Genomic DNA, 26,515 nt, shown 5'->3' on the forward strand with positions numbered 1-26,515 from the left:
TATCTTATGCTGACAATAAAAGGCTTTACCAGACAGACTCCGAAATGGAGCGAACGTTGGTGCTGGGCCTTCTAAGCAGTATGCTGACAAAAGACCCCAAATAGAAGTTCAACGAGTACACAGGGGCAATACAAAGGCGTTGTTACACCAGACATGTCACCAGGCGATGCTTCGTACAAAGTGCAATTTTGTTGCGAAGTACACGCTCGAACACGTTGTACCGTCGCCGCAACCATTGCGAAAAGCCTTAAGGTTCAGTGGTTCTCACTAGTGCATAAGCCGACATACGCAGAAGTAGTAAAATGCTGATAAACAGTACGATGCCGATAATTAGCGCCTTTCGTTGGAAATTTTCCTAACAAAAGGCCCCAATTATCAACTTACTGCGTCTACGTATGTCGCCTTATGCTTACGCTTCACTTGTTTCCACTTCGTGTAACGTTTGCCAGCTCCAACGAAAACGTTGAAAGCTATGGTTATTTCAACCGTGGGAATGTTATACTGGGCAATTTTCCGAGTACAGGAGCTAACATTTTAATAAACTTAAAAACAGTAAAAAACTCTAACAGAATATGAGAGGGAGATTTCTCCGTGTTCTGCCATAATCCGGTGGTTGATTTATTTAATCAAGATAACGAGTTGTCGGTGAACACTTTGTAACCGTTGTCTTACTTTAAACTGTAAATTTCAATATAAAGAGACCCGATTGACATTTTTAAACTACAACTGAAACTATTCACTAGTGCTGCTCGCATCTAAAATACACCAACGGCTTCTATGTACATAATGAAAACTTTTGAATATTATATACAACAGTTTTTTAAACTAACTACCTGGTTTAAGATTGCAACTAACAAACGAGATAATTATACAGTCATTCATTATGTTAATTTTTTCCCAATGAAACACAATTAAACCAGAAAATAAATCAGTATAGGAAAAAAGCGAAGTAGTTGCAAGTTCATTTTAGTCGTTGGTAGGCTTTCCCGCGTTTGGCTCTTGTTGACAGGGGCGTAGCCAGGATTTTTTAAAGGGGGGTCACACTGTGTCAAAGTCAGGGTATTCACCGGATTGTCATGTCGTTTTTGCCACCTGTTGTGGGTTGTTTGCTTAAAAAAGACTTACAAAGGGGGGGGGGTCCACGGGCACCCCAGCCACCCCCCCTAGCTGGGCCCCTGGTTGAATTAGGGAATTTAAGAAAACGGCAACGGCAATAGGAAGATGAACGTCGCTAAACAAAACGGTCAATGAGAAGAATAGTGGCTGTGCACGTGCGTTATAATTCTTGGTACATTTCTTTGCCATCCAACGAAAAATAACAACGTGAAATGTCCAAATTCTGCGTTTTCTGGAGAACGTGAACCGCGACGGATAATTTTCAAAAGTTATATTTCGAATTTTACGCTGTGTTCCATGATCAGTTTCGAGATAGTTTTGACAAAGAGAAACAATGACTTTAGAGTATCGCGAAATTAGTAGCCATGGAGCAGGCATAATATACATTCATTTTTTAATCGACGTTGTCCCCGCCGTCGCCGTCGTAGTTACTTAAACTCCCTACTTTAACTCCTTTAAGATTTCCCGTGCTTTCAGTGAGAATCACCTTCCGCATTCCTCCTTCTACCTGACATAGGTGATCCAATGTTTTAGTACCTTGTATATCACGTTTAAATTAAGCAATAATTTGATAAGCCTATTTTAATCATAATGTAAGATAAAAAATAACCTTTATTATAATATTTACCAGTGTTTATAGTGTTTAGAGCACAAAGGCTAGTGGGGCCAAGCAAACAACTGAAACAAATGATTCAAATTGAACATTATTGAATCGAAGTTATTAATTTTCTTTGGTTAGATTTCAAGTTTTTTTGTGACTCGACACATTACTCAGCGTTATCACTATCAGTATCAAGTGTGCCGGGCCGGTTGGCTCAGTAAAGAGACGCGGGTTCAACTCCTGTTTTTGTTTTAGTTTTGCGCGCCCTCAGTGAACACCAACACCACGCTCTAACCAATCACAACACGCATGCTGTCAATTTAACCAATCAGAACTCGACAGGAAACCTAACGCTAAAGCTAGCCGCCACTTGCCTTACGCGAGTTTCCCGCACCTACTTGTTTTCGCGAGCTCGTAACCGACCACGTTTTCCCACGCTTGGCAACCGTGTGGTGAGGGTGGTAAAGGGGGGTATAGATCACGTTTCACGGAAAATAAAGCAGCCCTTTCACAATTCACGAAAGATACAACATTGGCATTTCACGCTTCACGGAAAATAAAAGAGAACGTTTTGGAAAATCACGGTTCACGGCGACTATGAAAATCACGATTCACGAGGAAAAAATTAGCCATTTCACATTTCACGGGAAAAAAAAAAGGGCCGAACATGAGTCACGAAAATACCCTTTACCACCATCTGTGGTCGATTCAAAGCCTTCGCGGGTTAGTTTGATCAGCCAGAGTGACTACTTTTAATTTTTATTTTGTTTTCAAAACAACCGTAAGTGAGCCTCGACTTAATCGAGCTACAGTGACTAGTCTAAACACTATCGTACTATAAGCAGTTTTAAACAAAGTAATTTTTGATCCGGGCGTCCTCGATGATGTCAAACTGTTCACAAGTCTAGCTTCTACCAAATGTGACATTTGTCCGGAGGGTTCATCTTACTGCCAGGCGGACACTTGAATGCTTCAGCAAATGCTTGTAAGTTAGCGAGAGAACCCAGAACTCTGCAAGAAAAACATTAAACACGACAGTGAATGCAACCATTTGAAATTTCAGAATTAATCTAAAATAGTTAAATGATACTGGAAACTATGAAAACTGGAATTATAAGCGCCTCCTTGAGTAAACACTCCCCCCTTGAAGACGAAATGTTATTTTGGGAACAAGAGCCTTTAACCCCCAAAAACTGCTATCAAAATAAGGGGTTCTATTCTAACAAGAAACCTCCCTATACAAGGTCCCGTCCACACTAGGCCAGCGGAATTTGAAAACGCAGCTTTATTTCTCCGGTCACGAAAACGGAGCTTTTCGAAAACGTTCTTCAAACCGGAGAAATTTGAAAACGTCGGCCTCGTGTTTTAGTGTGGACGGAAAACATTTTGAAAACGAAGTTTTTCGAATACGATGACGTTACGATACCCTACCTGAGTTTTACTCAAACACAAATGCAAAATGACCGGTGATTGTTGCGTTTTCAAATTTCTCCAGCGTAGTGGGGACGGAAAACATTTGATGCATTTTCAGAGTAAAACCTCCGTTTTCAAATTCCTCCGGCGTAGTGTTGACAGGGCCTAACTGTCAATACAACACGTTTATTGGGCAATTATTTAATCGGCACGTTACCTAAATTTGTTTGGTGAGTGCGGGTCATCATCAAGCCTTACTTTCGCGACCTCCTCTCTTATGTCTGCACACCAGTTCTGCAGAACAAGAAGTTAACATGAAATGTCAACCTTCTATGCGACTTGATACGTTTAACAAAGTAAACATCCTTATTAAAGACGTCGTTCTACACTTCTCATCACGTGATAATCGTAGCTATAATGCGAAGCATATGAGCATCTCTGTCAGTTTGCTGTTAATTGTTTACTTTAGTCGAGGAAGAGTCTGGGGGAACGTGAAAGTTTCGCGGTGAAGACTGAAATCAGTATTAAGGTTGACTGAATGGCTGGGCTGTACGTCAGTATCCCTCTCCCACCGCATCGCAAAGAAAAAGAAAAGGAAAATCAAGGCAGAAGCAAAACACTTCAACCAACCAGCAAAAAACACAATTTAGTTATTCGTCGTATGGTTAGACGCTTATAACGAGTCTCAGTTCTTCTAACGACTGAGCGTCAAACACGATTCACTTCAAGATGACATTACAGCTTCAAAGAAACTTAAGTGATTCCCGCAGCTGTGTGAGGTTGGTTTCCCTATAATGATTACCGCGTCGGACTCCTCATCGAGCGGTCTGGGTTTGAGCGCTGGCCGACACGAGGTGAATGTGTTGCACGAGACAGTTCATTCATCACGCAAGAGTAACCTAGGTAACGGTCAACATTTGGGCAACATGCTCGAATACTGAGGAGCAATCTGCAATAAAATAGCTTGCAAGAGGGGTAAAAATACAGCTGGTCTGGAAGCAATCTTTATCAATAAGTATTTTTTTTCGTACGCTGGACTGTTAAGTTGCTCAGATTGGAAAAAATGAGGCAAAAATACACCTGTGCAAAGGCTAAGAAGAAGGTTTGGTCAGGTGTCATATTCAGCAGTGGCAGAGGAGGTTCAGCGCCATTTTTATTTTCCCATTCTTTGTAGGCCTAACATGAGAAAAAAATACAGATCAATATACAAAAGTAAACACATAATAATTGAATTGATTGGTTACTTTCTTTCCAGACCGTCCATTCTGGTTCCATTCGCACAATTGAAACTTCCTAGTATATCCATAGTCACTGCATATAAAAAGTGACAAGTGTTTCCTGAAGTACGATCTGCGAGATAATCTCCATGGTTTATGCCTGTTCTAAATTATAAGTTAACGAGAATACCTACATTGTAAGCAGCTTTCAAGCCTCCATTATCAGCTATGTTTTCACCCAGGGTAACTTTTCCTTTCACCTGGCCAAAAAGTAGGAAATGGAAGAAAGACAGTTTTACGTCATAATTTTTAAATTATCGACTCATTGTCTCAAGAGCATCACGCGCCAAGCTGTATAAGTAATTATTAACTTACATAGATCAATCGATCAGTCAAGCAATAAATCAGTAAATCAATCAATCAATCAATCAATCAATCAATCAATCAATCAATCAATCAATCAATCAATCAATCTTTTGATCGATCGATCAAGCAAACAAACAATTAGCCAGTCAATTCTTCGCTCAAAATGTCCGTCCGTCCGTCAGTCAGTCAGTCAGTCAGTCAGTCAGTCAGTCAATCAGTACACAAATGGATGGATGGATAGATCATTTAATCAGGTTCGTTCAGACGTGTAATTCCCTCGTGTAATTTGTACTCTGTAGGGTTGCAACAAAACTCTATTTTACTTACATGTTTATTAAAGTAGGAGAACTTTGAATACTGTTTAACCATACAATCACTTCTCGACTTGTACTGCTCCACAGATCTGTTGGTCCACCACATTACTCCATAATTCCCGTATTTATCATACATGCGACCTAGTAAACAAACATTAAATTAGCTGATAAAAGAAACCCTTGAAAATGTTCCTCAAAACATAAAAAACTGATCCGTGTAGACTGTCTCCGGTACTAAAAGTTCATACAGAATTCCTCGCCAGTACGGCTTTCGCACTACAGGGCTGTATAAATTGCGCATACACAGGTCTTCAGTGTCGTTTTAATGCTTCAACCGTAATAAATAATTGAAATTTTATTTCTTAAACTTGTAATATTTACCAGAATTATCAAAGCCATGAGAAAGCTCGTGTCCCACAACAGAGCCAATCCCTCCAAAGTTGATGACTCTGCCGGCATAAAAGCAAGGAAAAATGAATGTGAATGAAGATAAATAGACAAGTTAACATCAAAGAATGCCTGCATTTCCAAATGAACTTACTTTGGAAACTTCTTGTTATAATACGGAGCTTGCAAAATCCCTGCGGGGAAAACTACAAGAAAAAAGAAATGTTTATAAATAACCACACAAAAACCCTCTCAAAGGGTTTTAAATTATGACGTTTTGCTCGTGCATATTCAAGATACCGTGAAATTGGTTAAGAATCGACTCGTGGACTAAACGTACCGATCTGGTTCCGTGATGGACTGTAATAAGCATTCACAGTCGAAGGCGTCATGTACCACCTGCGAGGAAACAGAGTGGATAGATAAGAATTCACGCACGCGCGATGAAAATTTTTTATTGATCTTTGACATCTTTCAATTGGTTTTCCAACTTCTCAGCCAAATCAACGCGCCAATAGCCGCTCACGCAGTTTATAAAATGTCCTCAGCCAAGCTGACTTAGGTTTCACAGGGTGCTTGCTATTATGCCAGGCAGAGACCCCAATGCAATCCCCCGCATTCGTGCAGATTAGTGAAAATCTACTGAAGAGAAGTAGGCAACGAACCGAGTCAACCGACTTGTCAAAATGGAACGCCAAATTTCAGTCCGTCGGGTCAGACTGATCAAAGTGGACCACCTCTAGAGGTAGTCCAAAATATTCCGGTCAGACCGAACCGAAACGGACCTTTCCATTTTTCGGGATTTTTGGCATAATGGAAAACACCCACAGAGCCTGATTTGAATTATTCATAGCCTTACTTATATTTGTCCACTGGCTCTCGAAGACGCTTCAGAGTTTTCATTTGTTGAAAGTCATCAGAATTCCTTTTGTTCTGGAAGAACTCCATCGGCTTGAAATTTAGCTGAAAGAAGAACGAAAAACCCGCAAAATCACAATCTTACGTCTAGTCAAAAAAAAAGAATTATGAGATGCACAACTTGTTCTACATCAGTCGAGGGAACAACTGCTGTTTTTTGGCCAATTTTCTTTGAAACGCTCGTAAAAATAGCTAGCACAAGAACTCGAAAGTACTGTAAACGGATGTCACGACATCATGGCGCGGGAAAGATTGCCTTTTTTACAATAATGGTTGATTTTTTTACTTGAACGATTTGCCTCTAAAAGTGTTGTAGGGTCCTGTTTCATCACCATTGCAATCAGGGAAAATATCTATCAAAGTGCTTTTCGTTTGCGAGTTTTCCTTACAACGTTTAAATAGTTCTTGTTTCTCCGTTCGACTTCATATCCGGCCCCGGGCAGCATCGTAATCGTCAGGAATATGTCAATATTTCAAATATTGCGTACGGTGTTTGAAATGTGCCGCCGGTATTGCACGCAGAAGTTCTACTTACCCCGTCGTATTTTTCCTTTAATTTTTGTGGATCTTTTATGTAGTCTGGAAACCCAATCATATCCACAACGGCATCCGCCTTAATTAAGGACAAAAAAATAGTAAAATCCTTTTAGTTGGCAGTCGTCGCTTTCTGTAAGGATTACGGACTGGTATCGCTTTTTATATCCTGCCTGGCTGACTTTATATTACAAGGACAAATCAGTAAATGAAGATGAATCTTAAAGGAGCTCAGTCACGTTATTTTGACCACTTACAAAATTACCTTTAAACTGAAGGAAACCTGAAAATAGTAGCGTACTGACATAGAAAATCACCAAAGAGATAAAAATAAACCATAAAGGAATACGGATCGTTAACGATGGAGAAGATTGACACGGATTACAAACGACGAACTCGAAAAATTTAGGCTAAACGTAGGTCCTTTACTGAAAGCACGCGAATCTCGTTCGAGAGGTTACATTATACCCAAACTTGTTCTCGCGTGGTCCCGTTGCCGAAGAATTCAAAAAGTGCATGGTACCTTGTCTTCAGCTGCTCGGCGGGTCTTGTCATCCATCCAGTCAAGATCTGGTAAACCTTTCTTGAACGATGTACGTATTGCGTCAATCATCTCGGTTGCCTAGAAACATTTTGTAACATTGTAAATACATTTTTTCAGTTTTCAAGTGTATCCCGTTACTCTCACTACTTCCCATAAACAACACTGTAAGAAGCACAATAACTGAAAATAACGATATCCTGTTATTGGAAACCCTCTTCAGATCCCGGGGTACTCTGTAAATCTTTGAGTAGGGGTGTGCCGTTGGGATACTGAAACTCTTACCCTATACTAGACCATGATCAGCTTGATTTTGCAACCCTATTCTAGACTAGCGCCAAAAATCTCTACCTTATCACAGACTAGACTATCCCGGGCTTAAGATACCCCTTATTTATATTAACCATTGCTAACTTTACAATAACTGGAGGGACGGGGCACCTTGTATTATGGTACAACAAGAGACCTACTTCAAAGGCATCTTTTCAGCTACGTACAACAGTCAAAAAAAGTCAAAAGTCTCGTCAGTTTAGGAATCTTCAAATTAACCAAAAATGACTTTGAATTTAGACTGCAGAAGTAACGCACATCTCCTGTACGACAAACCAAGCAGAACGTTCTAAAGAAACTTTTCGCTGCGTCGGTGAATAAGAAAAAACACTCAGTAACGAGCCACGACAACTTTTAGTCCATGAAGGTAAAGTGACAGTCGTTACTGCGCCTTTCAATAACATTCGGACTCTAAAATTCAAAGCTCAACCGACAAATGCGTTTTTCGCTACCGTCAATCAAATGTTCGGCGGCTCCTCCCAGCTTCCGACTACTGCCGAGCACTGTTTCGTTGTCTGGACTGTGCTCAACGATTTGATTACCGCGCGTTCGGCAGTAGTCGGAAGCAGGGAGGAGCCGCCCAACATTTCATTGACGGCAGCGAAAAACGCATTTGTCGGTTGAGCTTTGAATTTTAGAGTCCGTATGTTATTGAAAGGCACAGCTTTCCCCAAGGCTACAAAAGTTCCCTCGCCACCGCTACTGAATTTGTATCACCTCGGGTTACCTATCGTCGCTCGCAGAAACGGCCAAGTGACACGTAGACCATCTAATTGCAATATATTTAGAGAGGAAGCCACATCAGCCTTAGCTGATTTTCATGCAGGTCCTCTGTCCTGGTCGAATTGGAATTTGGAAATGTTGGTTTTTGTGGAGGGAGGAAAACCGGAGAACCCGGAAAAATCCCCTCGCAGCAAGGCGCATGGGCCGGAATAGAACCCAGGCCACACTGGTGGGAGGCGATCGCTCTCGCCACTGGACCATCCCCTATCTAGTGCCCATCTAAGTACCTGTTGTTTACTGCTTCCTTCAAAGGCCTTCTCAATAAATAGAGATCCCAGTGCCATTCCTATGGCGTCGTCAGTCTCTCCCATACAGCGCTTCCACAAGTCTTCTGATCGCTTGGAGCCGGTGAGCACTTTGACAAGATCCTCGTGCGCGTTACGGAATTCTTCCGATAATGACGGGGCCAGGCTCGCCACAACTCGCCACATCATGTAATTATTTAACACCCTGGAAGAAATGTAACAATATTAATTTGTGGGCATAGCGTCGGGGGCGAGGGGTTACTCTCTTTATTGGCCTATCCGGAGAGGCTCCGCCCAAAATGGGGTACCTTTCTCAGGCTTCTAGCGGTCTCCGAAATATCAAATAAACCGTTGAGCTCAAATTATTCCACGTAATGATATTTCGACATATCATTTAGCTAATTTCCACCACGTCCAAAGCCCGCCATAAAAAAGTTATATAAAAGTTCTTCTGAAAACTTTGGACATCTCCACTGGGGTGACTCGATCTGCATAAAGTTTGCAATTATTTAAGACTCAAAGTTCCATTAAAAATATAATCCCATCTCTTTTAACATCATGTACGAAACTCCTTACCCTTGTGAAGCTTTGGCTATGACTGGCGACAAGGCAGCAAGATAACGTGTAGCATACACCACCACCTCTTCTTTCTCTCCAATTTGCGTTTTTGGCATGTCTTTAAACTGGCTCTTGAAAAAATCAAGCCAGTTTATCTGAAAGCAATGGAGAAGACATTTAAGTCAGACTTCGGCCCCTGCAAATTGAAATCCAAGCTCCATGTGTTTCTTTCTTGCTTTAATGTAAGGGACATCAAGCAAGGGAGCCTACTTCCATTGCTCGATTGTGTCCCTTTGGAAGAGTGACGCTGATGACGTAGAACCATGAAGTGTTTCTGATTGATGGTTGCTTGGTTACAAATTTTAAGCGCAAAAAAAGAAAAAACTAATCAGAGACCTAAATTTTGGAGTCAAATCGCAGATCGGTTTGGCAAAATAAGTAAAGTAAAGTAAAATCCTTTATTTAAAACACGATTATGAAGAGAGAATGAATGAAGAGAGACTTCTTTTCAAAAATGGTCTGGCTAGGAATACCCTTACCTCTTTACAAAGCTTTTGAAGTTTCATGATGTTTGTTTTGTTGTATATCTCATCGATTTGGCTCCTGTTCTCATGAGGCACAAAAATCTGATAAAGAAACACCACACGATTCAATATTTAAAAAGTTCTAACATGATCCATTTATTGTGTGAAGAACCTGGGAATGACTTTGGTTAAACCAGGTTCAGTTTCAGGTCCCAGATGAAAGGACAGAGGACTCCCACATGAAAGACGGGGGTGCTTGTCGTACCTTTTAGGGGTTAAAAATACGGTTTTGGTACCTCTCAGGGTGTTCAGCCTCAAAAGGTCCACAGCGGGAGCTTATGCAGTACCTTCAAGGGTATCGTGCTGAAAAAATTTCCAGGAGAAAATGTGTACCTCTTAGGGGTTGTTTAAAACATTTCCGAGGAGCACCCCATCCCTTTTAAATGGGAGACCCCCTCCCGGACCCAGGACCACCGTCAAATCGAATTCATGATTAGGGTCAGATATAAATACAGCCGAACCCATATTAAGCGGCCACCTTTTGAATGGCCACCCTTATTAGGAGGCCAGTAATCAAGGCCCCAATGAGGGCTTATCTAAAGTTTTTCCCTCTATTAAGCGGCCAGCCCCCTTTAAGCGGCCACTATCCAATTCCCTGAGGGTGGCTGTTAAATAGGCGTTGAACTATAACAAATTCATTTTTCTGCAGTCCTTCAGACTTAACCTACACTTAACTCAAAGTGTGGAAAACAGTGAGAGGATTTAACACTAGAGGATTAAAAACAGGATTATTTTTCTTTGGATTAGCATTATTTGGCTTTTGGATGTCCATCCATGGTCAGGAGTTTGGGGTGCCTGGGTAGCCAGACACTGTATACCGCCAATATATATACGTGGTTAAATTTCCGTCTGCAATGCAGGCTGGAGTTTGGTTACTGTTGATCAAAAGGAAGACAAACCTGTGCCAGTTTCATTTCCAGTTCCAGGACTTCTCGCATCTGATGTCTTGTTTCATTTTCCTTGCCTCCCAGCAACACACCAACAGTCGTCATATACTTCAAGTAAGCCACCAGTTTCTGTCAACACAAGCCATTCAAGTAAGCTCCATACTAGTTTCATGTTGGGGACAGGAAAGGGTTCTGCATCAGAAATTTTGTTTTGTTTTCTTCCAAGTTCAGGTTGTGTTTGATATTTTTTAGCTTGTTTGATACAAGATTTTCTGTGGCAAGCTTAACATATCACTTTTTCTCTGTTTTTTTGCGTAATGTATCCTTTGGGTAATTACTCAACCCCGCACCTCAAAAATACCAGTTGCAGTATAATAGTTCTGTCTGAAATATAGAGCTTTTTTAACTTTCTTGTAATTTCAATTTTAAACAGTGTATTTTTATAAAGCAACTCACCGGGTCAGACATATTCTTGAGGTAATAAGTCCTCGAGAGTGTAAGTCCAGCCTGATCAACCTACAACCAAATAACAATTCAGAACAATTGGGTAAGTCGGGGATTGCTCGCGTTTTAAGGTTGCGGTTGTGTTGCGTTTTTCTTTCGAGTAAGCTCGTGCAAACAAAGAAAAACCGCGGGCATCGACTAGAATTGTATATTTCATTTGTTATTATTATTACCTTAAGGATATTTTTGGCAGAATTTTTATCATCTGCGTCGACATCTGTGTTAAAGAACACAGGAACCGAATACCTGTGTACTCCTTGAAGCGTTTTGTTGAAATCGAAATTGAACGAGTTCCAATCCTGGGTGACATTCCACCCTCCAAGTTTCTTCATAATGTCCAGAAGCGGTTTTGCTCCCTTCTTGTTGATTGCTGTCAAATTCATGCATGCGTCGTAGAAAGTCTTCGATTTCTTTATGGCTTCAGAGTTAGTGGCTGCGCCAGTCAATAATTGCCGCACAGTTCTCTCGTTATTTTCCTGCAGAACTGAGTATATTCCCCAGAACGCCTTGCTTTCAGGAATGGGGTTATTCTGAGCCCATCCACCGCACGCAAACTCGTAAAAATTGTCGCATGGATTGACCGATCGGTTCATGGAGTGAAACATATGATGAGCGGCGTCAATACAGCCCTCAGTGACACACACTGCTTCCTGCTTAGCTCCAAACAACGATTTACCACTCCGTGTGAGCAACGCTGACAACACGATACAAATAATGATCAAAACGGCTATGATTGCTACAAGAACGGTGGTCTTTGTGAGCTGCAGTTTACAAGGGCAACCTAGGCTTGTTTCACCTTTCGCAGAAGAGACAGAGAAACGAACATCGGGCTCACCATCCTCCACAGTATCTGTGATCACCAATACTGGATCGCTTAGTTGACCATCGTCCCAAGAATCTTCGCTGAGCAGAGGAACATTCGTTGTTTTATCACTGGTTTCAGCGCGAGTATAGTCTCTTGTTGACGACATTTTTTTCGTCTTGCTGCTTGCAACTATCGAGATAATTCGCTGAAAATGGCACCTGTCCTAACGATCGAAGAAGACAGAAGAGTTTCACGATTTTAAATGATCACCTTTTAAAATGGCCGTCGGGCCGGCAGAAGCCAAAAATGCACATAAACAAATTTTTGGTGCGACTTGAACACAACTACAATCACTCTAACATGCAAGAGAGCCTGTTTGGATTGCCTTAATGAAGGTAGACAAAGTCTAAAATCTGGCTTTCTGCGGATTATTTTTCGTTTAGAGCGGAGTACACCATTATGCAAATCTCGGGGAAAGCGGAAGCTTCGGCAGCTTTTAGATGCAAATATGTAATCTAGTGAATGACACTTGCGGAGTTGTCAAGGAGCTGTAGACGTCCGCAGCCTCCATCCCATTCCACCGCCACCGCCTCCCCTCCGCCCCCCGCCCCCGACGCACACACACATACACAGACAAATGTTGCGTTCTTTTCCTTATGTAAGAATCGTAGCCGTGTACTCGCCGATAAAATACTTAAATAAACGGAGAAAGTGAGGTATGTTTTTCTGCGAATTTATTGGCGCATATTTTGCCGCGATTGCATTTAATTTTCACACGGCCAACGGGCATCCGCAGGTCTCCGCAGTGGGGCCTGTTCGAATCCTTGCGTCGAACAACGTTATCATTGTCATTCTGTTTTCTTTTTCTCTCTTTTTCAAAGAAGTTGGGAGTAAAGAAAGTCTATGTATGCAGGTCCGTGAGTCTTGTTGATTTCTGCCGCGAAAGTCCATAGACTTGTCACGCAACCTACTGTGGTTTCTCTTGTCACGTGACTAATTGACAGGTTCGAGCAAGGGCCTGTTTTGAACCTTGGAACCATTTTTCGTGTGCGAGTCTTCAGTTCGCCATGGATTTGAGCAAAGTCGCTCAAAATATCATTAAATGTGTCGCTACTGGAGAGGTAGGAACTGAAATATTTTATTGATAACTTCTTGGTGATGTATTCGTTATCTTCAGTGATTATTACACCCACCCAAAGATTTGATATTCCAAATTTGCATGCTGAAGATGTCAGCAGTTGGAGCTTTCTCAGTCTTCTCAGGGTTGAATGTAGCTTTTATTGGCCTTGCCAAAGATTCTTTTTTTCATTTTTAGCTGAATTCTTTCCTTATTCGATGTTTTTCATCACATTTTAAAGTTGCCAATTACGTAACAACTTGAAACTCGTGGTTTTCAGATGGGCATGATGTTAGGCACGTTATGACATAACCAATTAAGCTTAAAACAATTAAGAATAAAACGAGAAAAATCCAAATATTTTGGTCATCAGTGGAAGAATTAACTGAATACCCCTTTATGACATCATAGCAAAGTAATGAAAATAAATTAAATTAAAGAAATTTAAAAACAAAACAATATAAGTCTCACTCAGTTGACTGAGAAATCAAACAATGTTGTTCATTAGAAGGTGTGGTGGCTGAGTGATTGGGTCGCTGGATTTTAGATCAGGCATTCCAAGATTAAACCCTGGCTAGGGTCATTATGCTGTGTCCTTGAGCAAGATATTTTATTCTCACAGTACTTTTCTTAGACTTCCCTTGGAAGTAGAGCTACAGTATGGGGTAACCTAACAAGATGCCGCTGGGAGGGGGGACAGCCCATCCAGGAACAGGAATGCTTCTTGTCACTTCACTCTATAGTAACTGTAGTTTCGTACCAGCATTAATGAACCACTTGGCCTCTGCAATTAATAATTTGATTGGCACAGATTTAACCCTAAAGCCTGGTTTTCACTAGTGATGCAAGCACAAGTGCAAACATAAATGCAAACAGTAGGGATGACCCAAGTGAAAACGAAATTTGATGCAAACACAAACACAAGCAAAATCATCCGAACCTTTCAAACTGTTTAGGCTCGAGGTAATCTGGATCCAGTGTTTTCTTGGCCAAACTCAACCACATGTGGTAAATATCCTTGTGCTTGTGTTATGCCTGAGTGGTATTTCGTTTTCTTTTGTTGCAGCACAAATGCAAGCATAAGCGCAAGAAGAAGAAAAAAATTGATCCTTGGGTTTTGCTTGCGCTTATGCTTATGCCTGCATCAAGACCATTTTCACAGTGAAATGAGAATTACTATGTTTGCACTTGTGCTTGCATTGCTAGTGAAAACCAGGCTTAAGTAAATAATGCATTATGTTTGCCGGTACCCATTTTAAACACCTGGGTGAAAAGAGGCACCCTGAAAGTAAAGTGTCTTGCCCAAGAACAAAACACAATGTCCCCAGCCAGGGGGCAGACCTCTTGATCTGGAGGTGAGTACACAAACCATGAGGTCACTATGCCTCTACAGCATTCTGTTCAGGTGGGAGTATAAATACTCCTAGTCGCTTCATGCTACAGAAACCGGGATAAGTTCTGTTTGTATGGGCCACTGCTCTGACGCAGAGTTTACCTTTACCTTTGTTAACAGATGGTGGAAGTGCAGAGTTTATGGGCCAAGCAAACTGCAGTGGTTGTGTTTCTGCGTCGCTTTGGATGACAGTTGTGCAGGCTGTGGTCGACTGAACTCAGTTTGGTCAAGCCGCAGCTTGATGCACATAACGTGAAGCTCTGTGGTGTGGGATTGGAGGAATTAGGTCTTGAAGAATTTCAAGAGGGAAAGTTTTTTACTGGAGGTTAGTTATATAAAATAATAACAACAAACACATGATTCAGGTGAATTTTGAATTGAGGTCTGTCAGTTTGAAAGGATGCTTCAAGACAACACTTTGTAATGAGGATATGTGGCGTTATTTTTCATTTTGATTGCTCAAGGGAGGAGTTACTCTGCACAGTGGACCATAGCAGAAGCCCATGGCATCAGCCCCTGGCTATAAGGGGAGCCTCTGCTTGAAGGGTTTCCTCTTTTAGGCTGGAGATAGATCAAAGTACACTCCTTCCCCTGGTGAGATGGAGATAATCACTCCAGAGGCATAAATGTCACCAGGCTCATCCTCATCCGGCACTTACAAACTTCAAGTTAACCTTTTGACTGCCAATGGTGCATATATGCGTTTTGAATGGTCATGCTCCCACTTGTGACATCATTAATTTAAACGTCACCACTTATTCTTGATAAGCAGATAGTAGAGCTAGGATTGATCTATCTGCCCAACAGGCGCTTTTGGATATCGATGGCATTCTGATGTAGCAATTGATAAACAACATTATCAGTTTTGGTGCAAAAGTGGTGATAAAATGGCCCATTATACCAGGGTCCTACAATTGATCAGGGTCCCATTTCCAGGCTTTGCCCATGATAAACATGAACTTTTTACAGCAGCCAGAAAGAATATGAAACACAAATGGTAGCAAGAGTAAAAGGGCCAAGAAAAAGGAAAGGAGATTGGCAAGAAAAAATTCGGAATGGGCAATTGCAAAAATCCAAATTTTAGCTTAGTGCGTGCTCCAAATTAAAATATTGTACATTTTTGTACTTAATCTTGGGGAAGTCCATCTTTTTGGTAAAAAAAAATAGCTTTTTCAACAGAACTAAGGTTTATTTAGCGTCATGGTAGCCAAAAACCTGATTTAACGGTTAAAAACGGCAATTTTTTTGTGAAAATTTGGCAGTCAAAGGGTAAAGCCTGACATTGTATATCTGTCAAAAGAAATCTTTGTAGACTGACTAATGTTGTTTTGTATTGTTTATTTATAGAGTTGTATCTTGATTCTAAACAGCAGTGTTATAAAGACTTAGGATTCAGAAGGTATAACAACATTTTGCCCTTTCCTTGTCCCTGCAGTAGGCCAGGCTATGTTATGTTTTTAGTATTAAAATAGAGGTTTACCTTCTGTTATTAAGGTACAATGTTGTTTCTGTCCTTGGAGGACTGGCAACTAAAGAAACAAGATCTTCCCTTGCTACGGTGAGAATTTCTTTTTTTAATTTCTAATAAAGAAATCTTCTATTTTTATTTTTTAATTTGCTTTATGACATACTTTAATTTCAATTGTGGATTTAATCTTATACTCAACTTATCAGTAACATTTAAACAGTTAAACAAAATATATATAGTATTTGCTGATCTCCCCAGATGGGAATGCTTGTAGGTTAGGGCAATATTTTGCGGTATTTTTCTAGTCTTTACTAACACCGGTTGTGTTGTTCAAATATCCATACCCTTCCCATATTGTCTGGTGTCCCCTGCTCCACCCATCTCAAAATTCCAGCATAGCTCAGTCACAATCTCCTTTCAAAAATTGGAATTGTCCTTGAAAATCCCTTAGAGACGTAATGGCATTCCTTCCTTAGGCTGGAGTAATGGATATTTCAAGGAGCTGCACTGTCATTGTCGATATATGTATCTCATACTTTTGAAAATGTTCCTCTCCCCTTGTTGACCTTTTTGAAATATTTTTGGGGGTGTTTCTCCATTCAGGCCAATGCAAAAGGTATCAAAGGTAACTATCGCGGTGATGGCTTACTGAATGGCGGCATGCTGATTGTGACAGCAGGGGGAGAAAAAGTGCTACTTAGTTACAAACAGGCCTCACCTGGAGATCATGTGTCTAACAAACAAATCCTTGAAGTTCTTGGTATACCCTCAGACGAGCCAAAGAAGGAAGAAAGTGAGTCTGCGTCATCAGGTGGGGCAGACTGTGGCTGTGCTGCAAAGGAGGGAGAATCATAACATTGTGTGGATTCACAGACTAGTTTTGAAATGTTACATTCTAGATAGAAAAGTCTGATTATGAGGGATGGACCATTATTTTTTAGGGAGGGCTGGGCAATTTTCTGTGGCTTGAAATTTTTCTCTCACCTTTAGGTTGTGCATAATGTATTTTTTGGTGTGCAAGACCTTGTGCAAGAATTTTTTTAAAAGTCAAACACGGGACCTGTGTAGTAGGAAGCACTTGCTCGATTTTTTTGCCATGGCTCTCCTTGCATGAGTTTTCAGCAGTTTTTGCTGTGCAGAAATTTAATTTTTTTTTTTTGGAAATATCCTAATCTGCTGCCTGCCCCCTCAAAAAAATAATGGTCCATCCTTGAAATACTTTTGGTGACTTTTTCCATTATGGAAATTGTACAAGACTTTCCTGTAAGGTGTACCTCAACTTGAATTTCATTGTCTTTGATGGTTTTTATGATGCTATTGTGTTAAATGAAAAGCAACACATATAGTGGATGTAATGTTTGAGCTGTCGGGACATCCTGCATTTAAGTTGATCACAGCCTTCTAGGGTTGAATGTAAGCCAAAGAGAAATTGAAAATTATATTTGCATGCATTTATGTAACTTAAGTTTTCTTTTGGAATATCAGCTCTCTCTCTCTCTCTCTCTCTCTCTCTCTCTCTTTTCAAGACTGAGCATGAATTTGCATTTTCTTGGGCACTTTTTATGATGCCATTGTGTTAAATGCCAAAACAAACGCATGGTGGATGAATGTTTGACATGCCTGGATATCTGCATTCAAATCACAGCCTTGAAAATTTGTGTCCGTCCCTACTTTTCAACCTTTCTGGATTAGCGACAATATATAGAAATTAAAGGAGAAATATTTGCATACATTTATGTATTCTGACAAATCAGTTAAGATTGTCATCATATTTAAGGACATTTGATGTTATTAGTCAGAACTTATTTGCACAAATGAAGAAAAATATTTGTCATAACTTCTGACGAAATGAATAAAACAGGATAATTTTTGCTTGTTGCTGAAGTGTCTTTTTAGGGTATCAGAGTTGCCCTGGAGAGGGGGACACTCACATTCAAAGGATGGGGGTGCCTGTCGTGGCTTTTAGGGGTTAAAAAAGCCGTTTTGGTACCTCCTAGGGTGTTCAGCCTGAAAAGGTCCACAGCAGAAGTTTTCGCTGTACCTTTAATTTTAGGGTATTGAGCTGAAAAAAATATGACAGTAGGTAATGAGTTGTTTTAGAATTGGTATCCCTTAGGGGTGACAAAAAATTTCGAGCCACGCCCACTTTTCAAACTTTCCATCGAGCACCCCTGGGAGTTCCTCCTGGGCAGGGAACAGGTGGGGATGTGAATAATAATTATTAATAGTGAAGGTTGACTACTGCACTCATTAAGAAGTAGTCTTTGAATGAAAATGCAATAAACATGAAGCTTGTGCTTATTGTATCAAAGATAATTCAATGTAAATATTTATTCAAAGCGCATACCATGACGTGCTCATCCAAGAAGACAATATAAGACAGAGAGGTATCAAAACTTTGCCACAGAAAGTGTGATCTTCCCATCCATTCAATCTAATCTAATTTAATTTTATCTTCCACCAATAATGACAATTAATTATCCCATTACACCAAAACGATCTTTGGTGTGTGGGTCAAGTTACCTCCCAAATGTAACATTTTATACTATTCACATGATAAAAGACCAACATTCACTGTTATGATACTGCAAAACAACAGAGCACCACTGTTATCAGTGGCAGATCTAGGGAAGGGGCCCAAGGGTCCCACTTATTTTGGGTAAAAAAGGAAAAAATCACAGAAGGGAGAAAAGCCAGCATGGCAAGCAAAACAAAACTGCCCCCCCCCCCCCTCCCACCTTAGCTCAAGGTCTGGATCCGCCACTGGTTATATGTTCTGAACATTCAACCAGATAATTAGCTGTGACGTTATCACACATTCATGAAATTCATCCATTCTTAGCTTTTAAGGGTATATATATCTTTTAACCTTTTCACGCCCAAATGGTCGGGAAGAAAATGTCATTTTCAACCGTTAAATCAGTTTTTTGCTGCCATGACGCTTGGTGGGCCTTAGTTTTTGTTTTTGTTTTTGCCAAACAGATAGATTTCCCCAAGATTAAGTACATACTTTTTATCAAAAAGGAAAAAAAAAAACAAGAGGAAAAAAGGAAGATAACAGCAAAAAAGAAAATTCAAAAAAGAAAAAAGAAAGAAAAGACCCCGACCCCGGCCCCGCGTTTTACTGACACCCCGACTGGCACCCAAAACTCAGAACTCATTCCTAAGACCCCGAAAACCCAGACCCGACCCCGAAAACTCAGACCTCTCGAAATAAAAAAAAATTAAACTCTTCTCAGTTCTTATCACGCACTGGTCACGCAATGTTCATAGGCAACAGCCAGAAAGAAGCGAAATATTTATCTTCTCCCGTTTCTCGCTGTCCCATCGATCAAACAGTGAAGAACTAAGAATCTCTTAAACTTGACCCCGAAAACTCAGACCCCTCGAAAAAAAAGAAAAAAATTTTTGTATGTAATGTAATGTAAGATATTGCAATAAAAAAAAAGAAAACAAAAAAAGAAAAGATTTAAACTCGTCTCTATTCTTATCACCTGAAATGTTTTATGGTCACGCAATGTTCATAGGTAGCAGAGGAGCGCGCGACGTCATGACGTATAGTCAGTATTTGTTGTTCATTGGTTAATGTGTATTTACGTCACCGGTGAAAAAATTGGCGGGCTGCGCCTTTCCTAGTCTCCTCCGCAGCCGTTACTAGGGTCGTCACGCAATGCTTCTCCCCCAGTGGGGGAGAAGCGTTGCGTGACGACCCTAAAAACGGCCTGGGAGGAGACTACACCTTTCCAACGGCGAAACCGGGGAAGAAGGACAGACTACTTCAGCGAAATAGGGAAAGCGGCACCAATGGCAAGATAGACCGAGAACGAATTTCGGAACTGAGAATGCAGTGATTGTTTTAAACGTCTGAGTCGAAGTGAAGACGCATTTCCAGAGTTTTAACTGTGTTTTCCTCTCTCACGCGCGATGTCGACAGGTCGTGAAACCCAGGCTTTCTTATATATGCTAAAACGTCTACGTCGAATAAATCGAGTCCGTCATTGCTGAGTATTTTTCTCACTCTCAGCCGAGTGAGCAGTGCGCTAAAACGCCAAAAAACACGCTTAAGGAAGTAAAAGAATATGAAGCTGTATTATCAACAAATGGCATTATGGAAGGAAAAGGGAGACAGGGGAAAGCTTCCCAGGTCTTCTCGTCTTCAGCAGAAGGTAAGGATTGCGCCAAATTCAAAGGAAAATTCTAGATAAGAGAGATTATTCTGATTGAGGCCGTTCAGATTTTGAGTTAGAGAACGGTTGTTAAACATAAGCATAGTAAAAATGTTCATAGGTTCGATTGTACTTCAGGTCCAAATACTGCCTGGAAAAAGGCTGAAAATAACAATTCCAAACGTCTAAATTTCAAAATTTCCCGGGGGGAGCATGCCTCCACATCCCCTAGGAAGTTAGCAACTTCAGCGCTCGAAAGCATGCCCAAGCCCGTAGAAAGCATGCCCCCAGCCCCTTAGAAAATTTTGAAAAATTGACGTAGCTAAGAAGTCTTCATTCTGAGTCGAAATGTGATGCTTTAAAAGTAACCATAAAGTAATCATTAAACCCACTGACAGGAGAAATGCTGGCTCTGTATAAGAATTCCTACTGTTGAAAGGTGTTCGGAACAAGTGCAAAGCGTACAAGGAGTAAATTATATCCAAAGAGATACTTAATTATATATGCATTTGACTAAAACAGCAAGGAAGCTTCAATGCGTGAGAAATAATAGTTGCGGCGTGAGAGCGCAAGATTGAATTCGTTTGCGTGAGCCTCATGCTGTAAGACTTCAGAGCATTGTGTCGGTTTTCTTTATATAAATGAACAAAGGTATTACGATGTGTTATACGTGTAGTTTCGTTTCAATCGAACAAGGTCAAATTTCCCGACCGTGACAACTCCTCTCAGACGAAATTCCGACGACATGGCTGGTGTCGAAATTCAGACAGGGGACATGGGTACCCCCCCTAACAGGGCCTCACCAACAATCTTCGATTTTGTCTTCGACTCAGTTTTGTCTTCTCAATTTATATTCTCAGAGTCTGAAGTTTTCTGGGGTCCTATATTATTCACAATCAAATTATTCAGTTGATTTTTCAATTCCATAAAAGGTATACATTTCGTTTCGTGCGTTAAGTAAACAATATACTAATTATAACCGTTTACGTATTCTTCAATTTTCAATAAAGGTAAAGTTTACCTTCGATAACTTATTAGCAAGCCAATGAAATGACGTTTTATATCTCATTTAATTGTCTTGTCCAATTAGCGTGCAGCTTTCAACAGTGCCGAGTGTTGTGATGGAATGAGCATCCAGTTCCGTTCTCACATACGGGGTGTGTGTGTGTTGTTCGAGGGAGTTCGAAACACTATTTTGTGATTTTATTCCAGCCGAAGAGAGCTATTTTAGCATCATGTCAGAGACAGATGAACTGGCTGCTAAACTGAGCCGTCGACAGGCGTTGAATGAAGACGAAGAGATGCCTAGACGCCAGATGAAGGTTTTCAACCCTTACACCGAGTTCAAAGAATTTACTAGGAAGCAGATTAAAGATTTCGAGAAGATGTTTAAGACGTAAGTGTCAGTAAACTTAGCAGAGGTGTTGTTTACCATTTAGAATCATGTCGATGTGGATTGGCCTGTAGGAGACCTTGTGAGTCCAGAGGGAATAGGACATTTTCGATTTTGTGATAGCTTTTCAGCTTATCACATTCTGATATCGATAGTAGTTCGTTTTGAATTTCAAAGGGTCACAGCTAGAATTTTAAGTACTTTCAGTTTTTGCCTTAACCCGGAACACAAATTTCATCCGCGTTACAAGTTTCGTACGTGTATATGTGTGTTTTTTAAGCCTAAAGATCCATGAATTTGATGTTTTATGTCGGGGTATGACATTTGAGACTGCAGACTGTAGACCTGCAGGCTGCAGAATTTTTTGCTAATAGTAATATCGTGTGCCCATTCCTATTATCGATAGCTAGCCTTAAACAGGCTGACTTGAGAGCTATTCAGATTAATCTAAGAGATGCTCAGGCTAACCGGAGCGCTATTTAGGCCCAACTGGAGATGCAGTCTGCAAATGTCACACACCGATTTTGGGAAGAGAGTAATTTGATCTTTCGAAAACTGATGAGGCTCTTTCGAGATATTAAAATTCAGCTCGATAGCGAGGTCTAGGGGCACAAAGAAGAGAAATTAATAACCGCACTCATTCAATTTCCATTGTTTATGTCCACGAGGCCTTGAAGCCAAGCTGAATTTTAATACATCAAAAACAGAACAAGCCAGACCTGGGTTTCGTACCAGTTTATGCCAATGCTGGTATGAACTATTAAGCTCTAGTTGAGGTGGGGGATGAGGGGGTGGGGTGTGCACTGACTTCCTCATGGTATGCTAATGAGGATCTGTCATTGGATGAGATCAGATTTGCAGTTAAAGGGTTAAGTCATTAACATTTACAAACTGAAAAATTTCACAAGGTAGATCTATTGGCACAAAGTGACAAAGAGGGGATAGCATAATATACATTCACAAAAAGGTTTCTAAGTTGCAATCTATAGCTGGCCACAGGGAGTTAGGGGCTGGCACGTACCCAGCAAAAGCTGACTTAGGTGCCCTCCTCTAGGAACTTAGAAGGATGACCACCAACAATGCTCTGGTTATTGTTTTAAATTTTCATTTCAAGGGTTATTCCAGAATTGAATAAAATATTAACCTTTCAATCAATCAGGTGAACTTCAGTGTAGCTGCAATGAACATGTAAAATTATTATTTCAAGTATTTTTATTATTAGGGTCCATACAAACAGGATTCATATTTAATAGCTTAATAGTAGATTTCGGAGAGGTGCAGCATTTTTTAGTTTATATCATTTATTGGACTATCATTCTTTAGGTATGATGTAAACAATGATCACTATTTAGATGTTATGGAAATGAAGTTGTTGATGGAAAAGTTAGGTGCTCCTCAGACACATGTGGGACTAAAGAACATGATCACAGAAATTGATGAAGACAATGATGGTAAAGTTTCCTTTCGAGAGGTAAATATTATTTAATTCACTATTTGTCGATCCATGCCATCATTATTGTGGGAAAAGTAGTGACATTGTTGTAGCCATGTTTGGCCCTTGATCAAATGGTCAAGGTTAAAATGCTATCCAGGTTGGTGTTTTGCGAGTCAGTGAAGATATGTGTCCATTCATGTGAAGCAATGCAGGATGAGCTGCTTTCTTTTAATTACCAAAGAAGGCATGGTGTCAATCAAAAACCCATCAAAGCATGACGTATCACAACATTTCCCTTCTCATACAAAATGTGTAGTTCCAGAAAATATCCATACCCCCACCACGGAGGGAATTTCACCCAAACCCCCCCTCCCCTTCTTCCTGGAAGTTCCCATTTTTGAATACAAAAATAACCCCCCCAGTCCACGCGTATTATGTACACCCCCCATACCCTCTGGAAAAAGTAGTTTTGGCAAGAAAGTCTGTTAAAAGTTAAAGTAAAAACTCCAAACATTTAGCTGTCTGCATTGCGCGTTACTGCTGTTTATTCGCGATTGATCCTAACATCTGAAGATACACACAAAGGAAACATACAGCAATTTATTTAAACATGCTTTAAAAAATAGATAGGATGGTAACTTGTCAAATTACCTTCCTATACAACTAAGTCCGTTTGTAAATGTGGTACAATTTGGGTTGAAGGACTGATAAGATGAATGTAGAGGAAATTGACACCATACTTTTATTGTGAACGCAATCACTTACACACTTGCAACAAAAGCCAATTTTACAGCAAAATTACATACAAATGGACAGAGATAAGCATGAATGAGTAATTCTCAAGTTTTGTGAAACCATAACATCATTTCTACCTCTATAAACTTAAGAAACTAATTTTCACGAAAGAAATCGACTGCCGCTTGTCAGCTTCCAAGACCGATGTGAAAACAAACTAGGCTAGTCACCAGTGCTCTTTGGTCCACAAGGTGATTCCATGTAGACTGGTAACAATCTGAGACTTATTTATTCTCGGCACAAGGGTTAAACCAACTCCTTGTTGATATTGCAGTTCCTGTTGATCTTCCGTAAAGCTGCTGCTGGTGAACTTGAAGAAGGATCTGGCCTCAGTGAACTAGCTAGACTTGCTGAGATTGATGTGGATGAAGTAGGGGTGGGTGGGGCAGCAAAGTTCTTCGAGGCTAAGGTCAAGGAGCAAGCTTCTTCAAACAAGTTTGAAGCTGAAATTAAACAGGAGCAGGAAGAAAGAAAAAAGCAAGCACAAGAGGCCAAAGCCAGGAAGGAGGTTTTCATGGCCAGGAAGGCGGCATTTGGAGTCAGTTAAGGATGACAATAGTTTTGAAATTTTGTGGTAGGACAGTTTTGTAATATTTTACTTTCATTTTGTTTCTCTACAGTGGAAATTCAGTAAACTAAAAAGCAATGAAAATGACCTTGTTCTGCAAAGTATGCTTGTCCAGTTTCTAATTTTTATTGAATCAGTTGATGATGAGATGCTACATGTTTAGCCACACTGTGGTTTTTACTTGAAATTTGTATTTTTGTTTTGCATCTTTGCATTCACTGCTCATTGTGTGTACTCAGGTCTTAGGTTTGTGACAGGTATAAGAAAACTGCTCTAAACTAGATTTTAATTGAAGGGAATCACATTATTTCCTTCCAGGCAATTATTAGTTAAGAGTAGATTGAATTAGTAAGTTAAAAGTTGCAGATTTGATAGAGTGTATAGTTTTCAAATTGGACTTTGAAAGATGAGGTCACAGTTGTTTTACTTTTGCAGCCCCTCTCGGCAGCTCATAGAGTACAACCTACTCCAAGCTGTTAAGAGAGGTTGCTCACAGGTTAGAAGTTTTAAACCCAACGATTTCATATGTCATTGCCATTGATATTAATAAAGATGGAAATGTGTCAATGACATCTCACAGATGTAAGCTTTCCAACCCACTGAGGTGAACTTCTTTTTCCTGTAAGTTCCATCAAGATGATAAACCAACAGAAAAAATTGCAACCAATGATTGAGCGGAGTCCACATGTTATTGAAAGGCATATTAAGTTGAGACTGTATGATTATTTTTAAAAATAATATTTAAATGTTTACACACTGGTCAGTGAAAATGCACATTGCATGGCCACTGTTACACAGATGATAAAACTCATAATATTATTGAAATCTAAAGATTTTTAAAAATATCCTCTTTTGTAGAAGAGGTGAAGATTTCAGACTTAACCAACTTGAATTTTAATTGAGGTAAATCGAGCATTTATTGATGCAGAACTGTATTTTTTTACCATCCACACCTAACATTTTTTTTTGTGATAGTTAATTTTGTGGACCTTGCATTTTGTGGTGATGATGGAATCTTGTTGTTGTGTTGCTGGGCCTGGAAAGGAATACCAGTTTGACCTGTTTTGATACTCCATCCAACTAGTTAAACTCGTTTCTGAGTTTTGTTTTAAATTTTGGAGTGGGTTGTCTCTAACTTTTCATATTGCTAGTAAACTTACAATTACTTAAACAAATACCCCCAGCGGGGGAACTTCCATATGAAAAAGCTGGGGAATGCTTTTTGTCACACCTAAAGGTATAAATCTTTGAGTCTGGTCTCACTTAGGGTGTTTATGACAAAACACTGCTATTTTTAGAAGTCAAAGTATCTTTTAGGGTACACTTGAAAAAATAATAAAGAGGGCTCTTCCATTTTTTGGGCTGGATTTCTGCCAGTCTCTCAAGCCTTTCTACTTGTACAGGCTTCTTTCCTGAATAGAGGCTGGTAATCGAGCATATTCTGTTTAAGAAGTATCCTTCAGGGGTCAAACAAAGCTCAAGCCACACCCATATTGGACTCTTTGAGAGGTTTAATTCAAATTTTACAGCGAGCATCGCTGACATTTTCATATGGGAGTATCCCCCTGGGAGAATACCTTAGGTGCGTGCAACTTGTTACTTTTATACTTTATATTCTACTATACTGACATTCTAGTTAGTAAAAGCGTGATCTAGTAATACAATTGAAATTTTTCTCAAAAGAATCTGGTGTGAGTTCAAGTGTGATTGATAGTTTTGAATAATAAAAAATATTTTATCTCAAAACAATTTGGAGTTCATGATTTGAATAAATACATACCTTTTTCTACTGTTATCCCTTACACTCAGAGATTTGAACCTTGGTATAAGACTGTAGAGGACATTATAGTTTGAGACCATTCGAAATGGAAGCTTTTTAGCAGTACTTTCAAGTGGTACTGTTATTTGCGCTGTGCAAGGCAGTAATAACTTTTAGGTCTGGACAAAACTCTAATGTGTGACATAATATATCAAACATGGAAGACCGTGTGTGATGTAAGCCTAACCGTACAACCAAAGACGACAACCAAGGGGTTTTCCCTTGTGCATTTGCCTAATGTTCTGCTGCAAGTGCATT

The 26,515-nt window shown here is 40.1% G+C and overlaps 2 protein-coding genes and 1 pseudogene across 3 annotated transcripts; 2 read left to right on the plus strand and 1 right to left on the minus strand.

Moving 5' to 3' along the window:
• Positions 1–584: 584 nt before the first annotated feature.
• LOC110067496 (endothelin-converting enzyme homolog) lies at positions 585–12,626 on the minus strand. Its single transcript, XM_020774827.2, has 17 exons — positions 11,472–12,626; positions 11,251–11,310; positions 10,807–10,923; positions 9,863–9,949; positions 9,342–9,478; positions 8,748–8,970; positions 7,390–7,488; positions 6,868–6,945; positions 6,274–6,377; positions 5,755–5,813; positions 5,569–5,620; positions 5,409–5,476; positions 5,041–5,168; positions 4,542–4,607; positions 4,211–4,306; positions 3,348–3,424; positions 585–2,728 (listed from the first exon to the last, which is right to left on the minus strand). The coding sequence occupies exons 1-17, from the start codon at positions 12,267–12,269 to the stop codon at positions 2,629–2,631; spliced, it is 2,349 nt and encodes a 782-aa protein (XP_020630486.2). The 5' UTR covers positions 12,270–12,626; the 3' UTR covers positions 585–2,628.
• A 466-nt stretch (positions 12,627–13,092) lies between these two features.
• LOC110067447 (prostamide/prostaglandin F synthase-like) lies at positions 13,093–17,952 on the plus strand (annotated as a pseudogene). Its single transcript, XR_016205317.1, has 5 exons — positions 13,093–13,224; positions 14,734–14,938; positions 15,961–16,012; positions 16,108–16,171; positions 16,685–17,952. The product of XR_016205317.1 is annotated as a prostamide/prostaglandin F synthase-like (transcript).
• Positions 17,953–21,351: 3,399 nt separating this feature from the next.
• LOC110067506 (EF-hand domain-containing protein D1-like) lies at positions 21,352–26,187 on the plus strand. The gene is made up of 3 exons (XM_020774844.2): positions 21,352–21,643; positions 22,964–23,111; positions 24,145–26,187. Exons 1-3 carry the CDS (start codon positions 21,483–21,485, stop codon positions 24,415–24,417), a joined length of 582 nt encoding a protein of 193 aa, XP_020630503.2. The 5' UTR covers positions 21,352–21,482; the 3' UTR covers positions 24,418–26,187.
• Positions 26,188–26,515: the final 328 nt, after the last annotated feature.

The sequence above is a fragment of the Orbicella faveolata genome, unplaced genomic scaffold (genome assembly GCF_042242905.1).
Source record: "Orbicella faveolata isolate gen_17 unplaced genomic scaffold, um_ofav_v1 contig_12, whole genome shotgun sequence".
NCBI classification, from domain to species: domain Eukaryota; kingdom Metazoa; phylum Cnidaria; class Anthozoa; order Scleractinia; family Merulinidae; genus Orbicella; species Orbicella faveolata.